At 39.7% G+C, this 14,155-nt stretch overlaps 3 protein-coding genes across 3 annotated transcripts; 1 reads left to right on the plus strand and 2 right to left on the minus strand.

Moving 5' to 3' along the window:
* The first annotated feature begins 309 nt into the window (after window positions 1–309).
* fastkd1 (FAST kinase domains 1) lies at window positions 310–5,844 on the plus strand. Its single transcript, XM_018684756.2, has 15 exons — window positions 310–657; window positions 748–1,259; window positions 1,354–1,422; window positions 1,809–1,934; window positions 2,204–2,602; window positions 2,704–2,814; window positions 3,203–3,334; window positions 3,423–3,909; window positions 3,992–4,106; window positions 4,184–4,312; window positions 4,430–4,561; window positions 4,659–4,772; window positions 5,032–5,173; window positions 5,266–5,380; window positions 5,496–5,844. The coding sequence occupies exons 2-15, from the start codon at window positions 925–927 to the stop codon at window positions 5,589–5,591; spliced, it is 2,502 nt and encodes an 833-aa protein (XP_018540272.1). The 5' UTR covers window positions 310–657; window positions 748–924; the 3' UTR covers window positions 5,592–5,844.
* Window positions 5,845–6,218: 374 nt separating this feature from the next.
* Window positions 6,219–9,082, minus strand: klhl41a (kelch-like family member 41a). The gene is made up of 6 exons (XM_018684758.2): window positions 7,906–9,082; window positions 7,649–7,806; window positions 7,430–7,537; window positions 7,147–7,332; window positions 6,626–6,772; window positions 6,219–6,494 (listed from the first exon to the last, which is right to left on the minus strand). The coding sequence occupies exons 1-6, from the start codon at window positions 8,989–8,991 to the stop codon at window positions 6,383–6,385; spliced, it is 1,797 nt and encodes a 598-aa protein (XP_018540274.1). The 5' UTR covers window positions 8,992–9,082; the 3' UTR covers window positions 6,219–6,382.
* Window positions 9,083–9,741: 659 nt separating this feature from the next.
* bbs5 (Bardet-Biedl syndrome 5) lies at window positions 9,742–13,569 on the minus strand. The gene is made up of 12 exons (XM_018684729.2): window positions 13,369–13,569; window positions 13,074–13,156; window positions 12,920–12,985; window positions 12,608–12,657; window positions 12,216–12,343; window positions 11,983–12,118; window positions 11,460–11,555; window positions 11,027–11,089; window positions 10,731–10,865; window positions 10,418–10,501; window positions 10,141–10,164; window positions 9,742–10,057 (listed from the first exon to the last, which is right to left on the minus strand). Exons 1-12 carry the CDS (start codon window positions 13,428–13,430, stop codon window positions 9,956–9,958), a joined length of 1,029 nt encoding a protein of 342 aa, XP_018540245.1. The 5' UTR covers window positions 13,431–13,569; the 3' UTR covers window positions 9,742–9,955.
* Between the last annotated feature and the right edge of the window lie 586 nt (window positions 13,570–14,155).

Below are 14,155 nucleotides of genomic sequence, written 5' to 3' on the forward strand. Positions count from 1 at the left end.
TTTTTTTTGTTTAAGATCTTTGAATTGTATCCACCTCCCAGCTCAGAATTGTTTGTTGAAAATCTTTTTTTTTCCTTTTGCAAAGCACAATATATTTTGTGAAACTATTTTGCAATTATTTCATGACAGTAAAATAAATACATTATTCACTGATGTGCTGAGGTTACAACAGGTGCCGGAGGAAACTGGTCCCTTACAGAATTTGTTTTCTGGACGAGACGGAGGGATATCATTAAATAAACACGTTGGGCTGCTGCCTGAAGGACAACACCCAGGGTTTTAAAATCCCCTTGCCGCATTATGTCACAAGCTACGGAAGCGAAACATTGTAGCGCACATGCTAGGTAATTTTGACTTTGAATTAGTGATTTTAGTTACAGTGTCCTATTTATTTGAGATACATAATGGATAAAGCTTTATAAACTACTGAAACCTAGCTAATAATTATGTTAGCAGGGGCATTCAGTCATTTTAGGTAATAGTTTATTCATCCACGTGATTACCACGTTAGAAAACTGGACGAACTTACTGATAGCACACCAAGGAAAGTCGCATGAAATCTCTGAGAGGGGCTGTTTATTCGCAGATTTCTTCAGAGATGTATCTCTGAACCTGAGGTCACCATGTCAGACTGAGCTACGTTCACTGACATATCAGGTATTTGCTTTTTAATACAGTAGAACCAGGAGTAATGTCAGAAATTGACATGTTGGTTAAAATCATGTGTGTTTTTGTGCCTTTCATTAGTTGATAGAGGTCCCTAAAGGAGCATCAAACACCTACCACCTCCAGGCTGCAGTTTGGTGGATGTGATACCAGTTGGCTGAACCTGCCTGATAGTTTGACATTGAGGTGGAAAGTGGACACTGTGTTGGCACAATGAAAACCTCAATTCATACTTAACCTGAGCTCAGGTCTGTGATTATGTTTCGGCTGCGGGGTGTGAATTCCTGCCTTCGCAGGCTCCTTCACGGAGGGACGGTGAACCGGGACCAGGTTCTGGAGCAGCTGCGGGCTTGCTCGGCTGAAGACCAGGTGTTCGATGTGGTGGGCAAGAACAAGGCCAAGCTCACGGTGACCCATGTCAGCTGTGCTGTGAGCATCCTGTGGCAGTTTCAGAGGGACAAACCTGCGCAGCTCAGGACTGTGGAGCTCACCAAGAGTCATTCACAGTTCTTGACTCTAAGGGTTTTGGCTGAGAACAAAATTGCACTCATGGATGATTTTATGTTGGTGGACACGCTTTATCATTTCCTCAGGTACATTGAAATACAGACACCATGAGCTTAAGGAGAATGTGTTTAAATTATAAAATTGTAATGACAGTTGACTGTATTATTGTCTCTCTTGCAGACTACATGTGGATCCACATGACTCTCTTGTTCAACAGTTGGTTTCAGAAGCATGGCTAAGAATAGACCGGTATGATTGCATTACACTTTTTGTTAGTCTGTGTGTGTTTTTAGGTTACAAAATTTAGGACTCGACTGAACTGTTATGTCATCATTGATTCATCCACAAATTATTTTCTGCATCTAATCAAGTTATTGTTTAGTCTTTACAATGTCAGAGAATAGTTCACATTGTCCAGAGCTGAATGCCAAAAGTGACAAGACAACAAGTCAACTGTCTTGTTGTTCCAACCAACAGTCCACAACCCCAAAATATAAATTTATTATGATGTACAGTAAAAAATTCATTTTTGCTTCATACATGACTGAACAGATACATTAGTATCAAAGTTACTATTTCATTTTCTGCCCATCCGATTTATGGATTAATGGTTATACAAATGTGGGTTTTTGCAGATTACCACTGGAATCCCTATCCAAGTTTGCCAATTGTCTAAATGATCAGTACCTTCACCACAGTCCTCTAATGGGCCAGATCACCAGTATTGTGGATCAGAAGTTGTCGTCCATCGATGATGCCAGGTTGGTCATCAGACAAATAGGATCAAATTTAATAAGAATCAGACTTTATTGCCAAGTAAATTTGCACATACAAGGAATTTGTCTTGGTATATCGGTGCTAAAGAGCAGTGATAATAAACTGTTCTTGTGGCATGAGTTCTTGGTTTTGATGGACCGCATCCTCCTGCCAGAAGGGAGTGTCCTGTAGAGTTTGTGACCAGGGTGAGAGGGATCAGCCATGATCTAAGCATCACATACAGTGTATTTACCCTCTTGTGTTGTTTTCTCAGGATCCTAAGTACACTGATGGTATGCACATCGTCACTGGTGTCTCCCCGGCTCCGGGATGCCTTCATTAGTAGGACAGATCATCTCCTTGACACCATGGATCACTCACATTACAATAACCCCCGGAGAGTCCTGCAGTTCCTGCGCAACATCAAGTACAGCCACCGGCCTCTGCTGGAGAAGTGCAACCAGATCTTCCTGGGCAACATCCCCAGGCTGGATGCAGAGAATATCTTCATCATTGCTGGACTGTATCAGACGCTGCAGTTCAACAACTGTGACTTCAGGCTCGCTGCTAAACAAAGGCTGATAGAACTAATTGATTCAAGCACCGATCCTTTCTCCTTCACTAAGCTCTTTGTTGCTCTGGCTCCCATGGCCAGCCCAGAGATCAGAGAAGGGTATGTAACATTAATAGTGGAGAAATATATGAGTGGAAATCTAACCCTGTGCAGCAGTCCTTGAGTCTCACTGGTCTGCTTTTTGGTTTCATCCTTCTTAGGTTGGAGAACACTGCCTTCCTGCTGGCGGACGAGCTCAGTGCACAGCAGGCTTTGGCTTTAATTGAGGCACTAGAAATGATTCAGAGCAGGAACCTCGGCTTACTGAACAAGTGAGTTCATATTGCTACCTATTCCTTATACCTCATAGGTTAAGAGGTGGAGCCAATATATGCAGCTTAATTGGAGATGCAGCTGGCCTATATGGCAGCTGAAGTTCATTCTTGACCTTAGAAATGGCAGTTGACAAAATCCCACCACATTTAAAAACAGTATCTCTATTACATAGATTTCCCACCAGAGAACTTGGACAAGTTTATTTTTACACTTTTACATCTTTATACATTTTATTAAATCAAATTTAAGTGAGCCATATAATAATAATGTCTATTTTATGTAACAAAAACAAATCTCCACTGATAAATCACTGTCATATTTTTAAAAACTCTGAAGTCTATGAAATATTTTGTTAAATGTAGTTATTGCTAAATTCTTTTTCAGAATTGCATTGGTAATTCAGAAGAATCTTCACGTCTATAGACCAATGGAGTTGAGCAAAATCACCCAAGCCCTTTATCTGTTGCAATACCAGAACCCTGAGCTCTTCACTAAACTAAGAAGCATTTTGACCAAGTAAGTATTTCTTTGAGCAAAGGAGACATTTTAGCTCCACACTTTGATTAGATAAGATGTAGACTGATCACACTGCGCCACCTTTCAGCTTTTTGCAGCGCAGCGTTATCCCCCATGAGGTGACCATGCTGACCCGTGTTCTGTCCATGCTGCCCTGCCCGCAAATCGACGAGGTCGTGACCTCCCGGGTGGAGAAGGTGGTGGCGCAGTGCACTCTCAACAACCTCACCACCATCTCTCTCGCCATTGCCAAGTGGGTACGGAACGACGTGTCCTACCGCCACAGCACCCCCAGCAAGTGTGTCCGTCTGCTGCAGACTCTGAACCGCTGCGGCCACGAGAGACTACAGACGGCCAACCGACTGGACTTGCTGCTGGAGGAGCTCAAGTACGTCTCAGGGGAGTGGTTTGAGGAAATGCTGCTCGAAGAGTCGATACTCACGCTGCAGAGGATGATTGACCAAGTGAACTTTGCCAATGTGCTGGAGTTGGCCCTCTTCTTAACCCGGATGAATCACTTCTGCTCTCCTCTGATGGACCGAATTGCCAGTGTGGTCATTAAAGACATTGACAAGGTGCTTTAGGAGACATCACAGCATCTTAAGTCTGGAATAACTAATTATATATTAACTGTACTTTTCCTTTATCATTTTTAAGATTCAGCACTCAGCAATATATGCCACCCTGCTGCCCTTTACTGTCATGAATTACGATCCTGTACAAGCAGACGAGTTGTTTGATGTTTGTATTCAGCGTGTCACTCCTCATATCCGTAAGTGTCAGTTTAAAAACTTTCTTTGGTTTCTTACTTTAAGCTCACACTAACAGCATCTCTCCATGTGTTTGTAGACTCCTTTGACCCACACATGCTAGTTCTCCTGGCGTACTCCTTGGCTGTGGGCGACTGCTTTCCTGAAGAACTGGTCAGAGAAATCTTCAGTATCGAATTTCTGGGAAGACTAGATTCCCAGCTAGAAAGTATGTGTCCAGTTGGTTTAAAATACAATACTTGCCCTTGTGCATCGTGGAAAAATATTCAGCCTGAGATGTAAGGACTTCACGCTTGAACGCGACTGTCCACATTACTTCTCACAGGCTTGCATGATGCCGTCAACATGCGGACCAGACTGCGCCTCATGGAGCTCAATCGAGCCGTGTGTCTCCAGTGCCCTGAATTCCAGGTGCCGTGGTTTCATGAGGGCTACTGCCAGCAGCTGCAAAAGAGAGGTAGCAAGGTTCACTTATATTTTACAGTGTTGCTGGGTCATACAAATCATTTCATACAAATCAATTGCTTGTCAAAATGTTTTTTTTTCCTCTCCAGGGAATGGCAATGTCAGTCCTGTGCAGCAGCAAATCCACAAAATGCTGGGTGAAGTTCTTGGTGGCATTAGCTGTGTCAGAGTAGCGGTTGTCACTCCGTACTTTTACACCGTAGGTGAGTAATTTTGGGTAATTTCTCTCTCAATATTTAACATTATTTCAGTGTATCAAGTCAGTTTATATGCATCATTTTCAATTTATGACTCTGAAAGACAAGGTACAGTCTCATCACATTTCCATTTAACGAAATGTGCCTGCACTTGGCAACACAGACTTAAATTTGTCCTTCACACGGGCTTCGATCAAAGTGAATGGGCAATGGAGCAAATACTCGTATAATACAAGTATAATGTGGACATGTTTTGTCTTTTCAGACTTTGAATGTATACTGGACAAACACCTACAACCGCTGCCTTACAGTAAGAGCACACTGCAGATCTCAGACAGAGAAAAGGTTAGCTGGGGGACGATCTCGCTGGAAAACATCAAGGATGAGCTGCCACCTGGAGCTCAGCGGTAGAGACATACTGAGAAAACAGCTTGAATATTGATGATGGATAATTTTAAAATTTTAAATGTTTGACATTCACTTTTTTTTCACTTATCAGAGTTGCAGTGAACTTTCTTGATTCAAAGTCCTTCTGTAAAAATTCTCATCATATGAAAGGTGACGTCCTGATGAAAAAAAGACACCTTGAAATCCTGGGATATCGAGTTATTCAGGTGAGAAGACCCTGCATGTGGCGCTGTATATCTCTTGTAATGAATCTCATTAAATGTCAGTGTAATGTCACATAAAACACTGAGACAGTCAAATATTGTGTTTTTCTTATTACAGATCCCTCACTTTGAATGGAATTCCATGGAGCTTTCAACACCAGATGCCTGGAAGGAATATCTAAAGAAGAAAATATTTGGAGAGCCTTCTTCTTGAAGGCTTTATTTATTGAACAATGAAAGAAATGTTACATTGAACACCAAGCTTTTAGCCTGGTTTTGAAGAAATTCTTGGCAGAGTGACTGAACAGAGAGCATCTTAATATATTATGCTAATATTCAAGTGCTCCATATTTTTCTGCCATAGAGCCTAAATTTGACATGAATCTACCTTGTTCATGTTAAGTAAGATTGTGTATTGTGTGCTTTTGTATTAAATGACTTTTTAAAAATAAAATGTAAAAACATTGTTTTCTGTTTTGTACATATATCGATTAAAGATAATTTATACAACTGAAGGTTGACAGAATGATTTTAATTTAGCATTATGTGATATTATCATCTGGCCTCTGCGAGAAAAAAGAAAAAGAAATGCACCACACTCTTCTTTAGTAATGTAACCCAGTATTTCATGAGCTGTGTTAAGTGTTGCTTTGAAACATAAAAAACATCTAATCTAAAATGTCAAACAGTGAATCTGAATCACGATCTACACGTTGTAGCTGAATGGAAGAACATTTCCAGACTTGTTTGCTGTAATAATACTTGTGTAGTAAGATCGGAAGAAACAAGAACTAACAAGTACTGGTCAAAATAACAAGTAACTGATCAATGTTAGATACTATTGACTCTGACAGATCATAATATGTTTTATTAAAATCAAAAGCTCAGCATAGGGTAAAGAGGACATGTCTATTGGATTAAATGATACATGACAACGAGTCACTAAATAAGAATATGTGTATAATACTCTCCTACAGCAGTAAACTGAATTTCCTTGAACTGTTGTTACAGTTTGGGCATTTTGGCTGTATTCAGACGCATGGACACACAGGAGGCTCCAGCTGCATAACGCATCTCTCTGATCATGCCAGTCCACTGTTTCTTGTCATCTTCATACCTGGTAAGGAAGTTAAAACATGTTGCTGTGTTACACAGTTGAAAGAGTGCGAAATTAAGTCACCAAAGTCATGTTATTTACCACAACATATATAAAATAAGCTGTGTAACGCAAACAAAATCAACACATACTGCCAAATGTCAATGATTTCGTTGGGTGCACACTCTTTGTTCTCATTCTCCATCATGGCAAAGCCTCCTAAAGCGTACAGCAGACCTCCACAGCTGACCAGGTTCACTGAACTCCTCTCCTGGGGAAACTCTGTGAAGGGTGACCACCTGCAACAAGGTTCACACAGCTATATCAATATGACATCTCTATGTTTTTTCCCCCTCTAGTTCTTAAAAGGGAGTGAGGAGTTCTTGGCTTTTTTTTAAATGGATTTAAAGCAGTTGTTCCTAACTTGGGAGTCAGGACCCCACAAAGAATATCAAGATAAATCTGAGAGGTAAGAAAACTATTTCTGTTCCACAAATGATGCTTATTTTTTTTTCTCTGCTTGACAGCATTCATACAAGGCAAATTGAAAAGTGGAAATTTTGACCAAAAGAGAACAAAAACTCACATTTATGATATCCAACTATGGTAAAAACCAATGAACACTTTGTACATTTAAAGGGCCTATACCAATTGTAACAATAAAAACACATACTTGTTGGTTCCAAAGTCATAGGCTTCACATGCAGCAGTGAGGCCTTCTTCATTGACTCCTCCAGCCACAATAATCTTCCCTTTGTGGATAACCGCTCCAAACATCGATCTGGGCGTTTTCATGGAAGCCAGCTCCTTCCACTCTGACCTCTTGTGGTTGTATACAAACATCTTGTTGGTTGATTTACTTTACCAGTGAGACAAAATGATTCCCAAGAGGGGTTAACATACTGTAAAAATCACATTTTGACTTTACATCAGATGTTTTGGCATCGTAGTCTTACTTGTCATCTGTTTTGCCTCCAATACAGTACACCAGCCCGTTCTCAGAGACCACACAGTGGCCGTGGATTTTCAAGGGCAACTTTTTTGTCTCTGTCCACTTCATTTTTCTACAACGGCAGATAAAGTGACAGAGAATATGTTCAACAGTGGATACACATCAATGCTTTCAATGAGAATCCAGTGAATCAACATCCAAACGATTGATGTGCTGTACTCACTCCGTGTCATAGCACATAACAGTGTCATGAGACTCATTGGACTGTAAATCTTTTCCCGCGACAGTAAAGATGAGATTTTCAAATTCCCCCATAGCAAAGAGACACCTGGGAGAGGGCATCGGTGGCAGGGCAATCCATTCAGCAGCAATATTGTCCAACTGAAAGACACATTTTGAGATATTTTTGAAAGCAAAAGTGAGGAAATGAATTTTCTTGAATGTAATGTTAATGCAAATTAAACAGAAGATTTTTCCCACCTGGTAGAAGTAACATTGCAACGGGTTTTCTTTGTCCTCTTCATCAACAAAGAGTCCTCCCAACACGTACAGATTGTTCTTCTTTGAGGTCAGACTTACATGGTTTCGGGGGATCTGCTCAGCCATCGCAGCAAGGAAACATTCGTTCTCCTGGCTGTCATAGGCCACGGCAGCAGTGTCGTTGATCATCAACAACATGTCTTTGGTGTACATGCCAAATCTGCGGTTATCATTCAGGTAGCCAGGCAACTTACCCTCCTCTCCTTCCTCATCATCTTGTCCCTTTTTCCTTTCGGGCAGCTTCCCTGCAAAGGCCTCCTTGATGACTTTGAGTTTCTTTAGAAGCTCAGGATTGGCCTTGATGAGGTCATCTTTCTCTACCTTTTCCTTGAGGTACTTCTCTGGGAGCAAACGGAAACGAATGCACTCAAAGGCCTCTTCTAAGGTTTTCACACGTTTCTCTTTGTCTTTCCTGATCCACCTCATGAGACATTCAAACACCACCTCCTCTTTTTCTACATTCAGTGCATCTGCTCCAATAATAGCAAAGAGTTCAGGTGGAGCAAGCTCTAAGAAATCCTCATCCTTGGCTATGGTCTCAAACCGATCTGCAATGTAATCTCGAGCTGCTATTGCCAGTCTGGCGCAGTTCAGCATCAGTGCCAGCCTGTAGATGGCAAGACAGTTTTTCTTCGACAGCTTCTTCTGCAGATAATTCACACAAACTGTGAACACTGAGGGGATCTGGAAGCGATTGGCAACTGCCAAAATATCCTGCACGTTGTTGTCATTGATGTCGATCTCTGCAGAGTACATGTAATTCACAATTACCTCCATAATATTGGGGTCCAGGTTCTCCAGAACAACCTCAGTTTTGTCCACTTCCTTGCCATCTTCTGAGAAGTAAAGCTCCCGGAAATAAGGACTACATGCTGCCAGAATGAGCCGATGGCAGGGGATGCTTCTGTCTCCAACCTTTAGGATACAGTCAATTAACTTATTCTCATTCAGAAGCTCTTTGAGTCCATCCTGCAGCAAAGTGCTCTGAAACAGACGGAGGTCTTCCCTCAAGCCCTGGGGATCCATTCTTTTAGGACAGGAAGGGGATGCAGTTCACAATTGACTGTCCTAACTGGTGAAGACAGAGAACTATAGGCGGTCAGGTCTGAGGCCACTTCAATATAACTGTGCCCCTCTAAATATAGCCAACCACCCCATCCATGAAGAATTCAGGTTGGCCGAGTCGGAGAGCACACACAGCTGTCATAGAGTAAAAACAACTGTGGAGCCTTGTCACCCTAGTGATTAGTAACAACATTGTTGTACGGCCACACAGAAATAACCCCTGATCTTTTCATTTTATTAACTCCTGTCTGTCTAATACAGTGAAAATATACTCTCACAAATAAAATGCTGCAAAATAAATAATAAATACACAAAACCCTTATCACAGTGGCAGGACCATTCACTCTACTGTATGTGTTAACAGATATAGCTGGCATGTACTACAGTCGTGTGTGTTCTAGGGACATCTACCAGCAGAGTGAGTCACAATTCACTGATAGTAATGACTATTTCCCTCCAGTGTGTGATTCAGTATTTGTGTGAGAGTACATCCACAGGGGAATTACCTAACAAGTGGACAGGGTCAGTGAACAGCTGCTGCCATAGGAGGTGACAGTTAGTCCTCTTTTAGCAATTTTTTAAATACTTTAGCGCCTTGTGCAGCTTTGTATTTAGCCTGAGATCATTGTGTTCTTTCCTCATACAAATGAATTATGAGTGAGATACAGTATAAACCTAAATATAGAAATTGTTAAAAAGGACGCTCCAATATCTATTTAAATACATTTATTAACATTAAACAATACAAACTGCATTATATTTTTCTTTCTATCCATCAGAGGAAAATACTTCATACAAATGACCCCACAATAAATCTGTCACACATATATTATTTTCTCATTATGAAAAGATACGCACAAGCTGTAAACCTTTAACCTGAGCTATATATAAGTACTTCCTGAACTTCATGTACACGTACATTATTTCAGCCCATGACTTCCCACAGTCCATTAAGCGTGAAGCCATCCTTTAGTTTCTCAATGGCGAGCCCCAGCTCCTCAGAGAAAACTGGCTCCCGGTCTTGTTGCTTTGGAATAACAATAAACAAATTAAGTTTCACATGCTGTACAACACACTTTATCATTCAAATTATTAGCTGTGAGTATTTACCTTGTTGCCATCAGCAAAATAGGCCTGAAAGCAAGCAAACACAAATAACACAAGTAATTAACACATTAGATCAAACTAACTGGAAGAATTTGTGTCTGTAATAATAATAATATTGTGGTCTGATGAGCATCAGTCCGTACAAACATGAGCACTAGGCAACATAAATTCATGTTTGTTCATTATGCAGAAGGGTATTAGCCAACAGCTATTCTGAGAGCCTGAAAACTAAACCACGGACTCCCAGGGGGGCGTACGGGTGGCCAGCGGGCACACTCACAGTGAAAGCATCAGTCTGCTCGTCGGGCTCAATTTCCACATCATCAGGAGGCTGTTCCACTGTGAGCTCTTCCAGCGGCTGGGGCTGCAATCATTGTTAGGACAAATAGTGCTATGACAACAAGACCAGCTCGAATGGTGTAAAAGCCAGCTACAGCAAAGTGTTAAACACATTAATGGAGATCTAGGCGATAGTAATCACCTGCTAAAATGACACTACCATATTTTAGACTGTTTGTTTGTTTACAGTTGAAATGTTTTACTAATGTGGTGTTCAGGGTCAGTGATTTTACTAAAATTCCAGTCATTCCTACCCTTTCTTCCATTTCGTAGTCCACTCCAAAGATAGGGTTGGCAGAGTACACCTTATGCAATGAGTTGATTTCTTTAAGTGCATCTTGAAGTTTATCCACAGGGTCAATCTTAAATCCGAGCACATAGCCACCACTCTAAAACCAAAAAGACAGTATAATTGTAGTTTACCAGCCAAAAATAAATAAATAAATAAATTAATGAATAAGGGAAGGAATTCCTGTTACTAGTATTAAATCATTTTATTGTGATGCTGTTCAGGTGACTGGGACTCAAACTGCAGAGAAAAACAAGTTACCTGACGTGAACTCTCTATCACCAAAGCCAAGCCAAACTTTGAGTCTCTTATTCTGATAGACCACTTTGGAGAAAAAAAAGATAAAAAATATAAGATAAACATAATACATAATCAATCTCAAAGTGAAAGAGAAACTCTGTAACAGAAACAGAAACAAGACCATTAGTAGCACCTCGTGTGCAAGAGCACAGTGGTATCTGTGACTGAAGTGAAACAAAATGTGCAATTTGTAAAGGCAAGTTTTAAAACATTTTGAGCCACAAATAAGAAGCAAACCAGAAATACTTGAAAAAAAAAACAAACAAAAAACAGAATGTTGTTTATTAGAGTCAATAAAAAGCAAATACATGTGCAACACTTCATTTTAGGCTCATGTTGCTCATTAAAAAGTCTGAGGACTGGACCTTTATTGTTATTTAGTTATTATACTTACAATCTGGAGGTAAGGAATGCTGACATTGAAGCTCTCGTTCATATTGGCATGCCACACAATCCGAACATTTGTGATAAAGAACGTCCCAAGATTGCCCTAAAAGGAAGAAAACATCAACAACAATGGAGTCACTGTAATTAAGTTACAGTAGATACTATGTGTACATAGTTTCATTATTTCACTGCAGTGGGCTCCTGTCACTTTTAGATTTCAAATATTTATATCCACTTAATTGTTGTCCTCAAGGACTTCTCATCAAAACATTTCAGCACAACAATAAAATATAATAAAGTCTGGAATTAGTTCTGATTAGTTTTACTTGTTACATATTTATACATCATACATCATCATAAACATCATTTGTCATTACAAATACAAGTGAAAGTACACACCTCAATACATTTATGCTTTGTATAACTGTACAGTGCAGTAACTGCTTAGATCTTCAGATATGTAGAACTACTCCATGTTTAATCTGTACATGTAAATCTGTACAGACATATTTCATGAAGAACACCCATACCTGATCACTGGATAAATTCCAAACTCCATTGATTTTATCATACACTTGCTCCCGGGGCAAAAGTCTAAGCTGCTTATTTTGAATGAGAGCAGCTCGCAGTTTCAGGTCCCTGTACATTTTAGAGGTCTCATAAGCCCTGCAACAAAACAAAACATATGTAAAATATTTAAGAGGACATATATTTTATGTAGATCATAATCAGAGCATTGAAAATTCCCTCAGTATTGTTTTACCTGTGTACAGCAATGACAGATGTAAAGAGCCTTGGACTTCCTGGAACCACATTTGTGAAAATGAATTCAAATCTTGTGTTGTTGGACTTAGTTAAGATGTAGAGTGCTTCAGTTTGGCCTCTCAATTTCTGGAAAAGAAATTAGCACATTTATTAGTTACTGTATATTTTGTATATATATATATATATTATTCACTACAAGTTATAACATCTTGAAACAAAGTTGCATTGTTGCTTTGTCTTGTATAGATTAGACTGAAACATTTTTCATTTAAAATTTAAAGAAGTAAAAAAATGTGGACAAAAGCTGTGGAACCTAAATAATGATAATACAACATAAAAATATTTAAGAATAAAACATTTAATAATTATAGAAATAAAAGGTTTACTTACTGAGTTAGCTGTCCTTGTTGTGATGTTAATGATTGAGTTGTAACCCACGGCTGAAAAAAATAACATTTGCATTTACATTCAGTGTATTTTTCATATTTATTATGTTTATTATTGCTATTTTGAGCAGAAAGCTATGACGCTGTTAATGTCACCAAATTGTAAAGGCCTATTTTTTTTTTTTTTCCTGAAATTCACGACTATTGTCATGAGTTGTTTAATGCCATGCATCTCCAAGAGAGGGCAGACATATTCCGCTGATGGAGACAGAATCACACAATACAGAAATGCATTTAACCATGCACCCGAACTCACACAAATTGACTCTTGGCAGGGCCAGAGAGTGCCAAATGATCCTCAGGTTTGTTACTAACAGTCGCCCTGAAAAAAAGTGGATATTGTCAGTTATTAACTATATGACCGACCACACACAAGTTGCCAAGACAGTGTGAACCTCTGATACAGCTACCTCGATCTCCGTTGTTTCCTTTCGTGTCTTCTATGGAGTCCAGGCAGTCTATCAGCACCTCTCCTGGACGAGTTTTCATCTGCCTGTGAACAGCGGCACATTGACAGACTGATCAGTGATCTCCCACGTCTCTTCACCGAGACAAATATAATACAACACTGGTGTAAAATGCCCCCCCTACGACCTGACAGAAAGTTAAAGCACCCCAGTCTTAGCAGCAGGCCATGTAGCGTAGCTAAGATAACTAGCTTCCATGATAGCGAAACAATCGTAACCGTTTTCAGCGTTTACTTACTGCGCTGTTATGTCGAATCTAACGTCTCTGTCCTCCCAGAGAGCGTCTAAAACGGATGCCATGACCGCAGGTTATCACTCAAGGTAGTTTAGTAACGTGAATTGCCTGCTGTTGGTTTAAGTTACTAGCTAAACGTCTATTAAACTGGCTAATCTCAGGGAGCCTGCTAGGCGTCATCATCACCGTGGCAACAGACGGCAAGCCAAGCGGACAGAAAGTGTTTGGAACCTCACACTTACAAGTTTTTTATGTCAGAAGTTTTGGCAGAACATATATTAATTATTCAATACATTAAATCTGACTTTTGCCTCTCATTCGAACATGTTAAGTTTTATTTTACTAATCACTCCTCTGCCAAATAACACCAGTCATTGGCATGTATTCTGTACGAAAAGTGAACTCAAAGAGCGCATTACATATATTTTTGAACTCAAAAAAAGAAAAAAAAAAAGAAAAAGAATATATAAAAATAAACGAATAAACGAGTTTAATCTGTTTCATTAATAGTCTTGTCAGCTGTGATTTTCATTGTAATGTATCCTGTTAGTCTGTTAATTTTAAATTTCAGAACTAGTCCACAAACCATGGCACTGGTATCTGGTTGCCATGTTGCTTAAAGATTTTTTTTTTTTTTTTTATAGCTATTAACGTTTGTGAGACATCTGTCTGTCACGTAATAGTGTGCTATAAAACTAAAAACTAAATATGCTGACTTTTTTTCTCCACCATTACTGTGGAGAGGAATGCTCTGAAGTGTTGCAAACTATTGAAGTACTCCTAATTAGTG

Source organism: Lates calcarifer, linkage group LG1 (assembly GCF_001640805.2).
Source record: "Lates calcarifer isolate ASB-BC8 linkage group LG1, TLL_Latcal_v3, whole genome shotgun sequence".
Taxonomy (NCBI): Eukaryota; Metazoa; Chordata; class Actinopteri; family Centropomidae; genus Lates; species Lates calcarifer.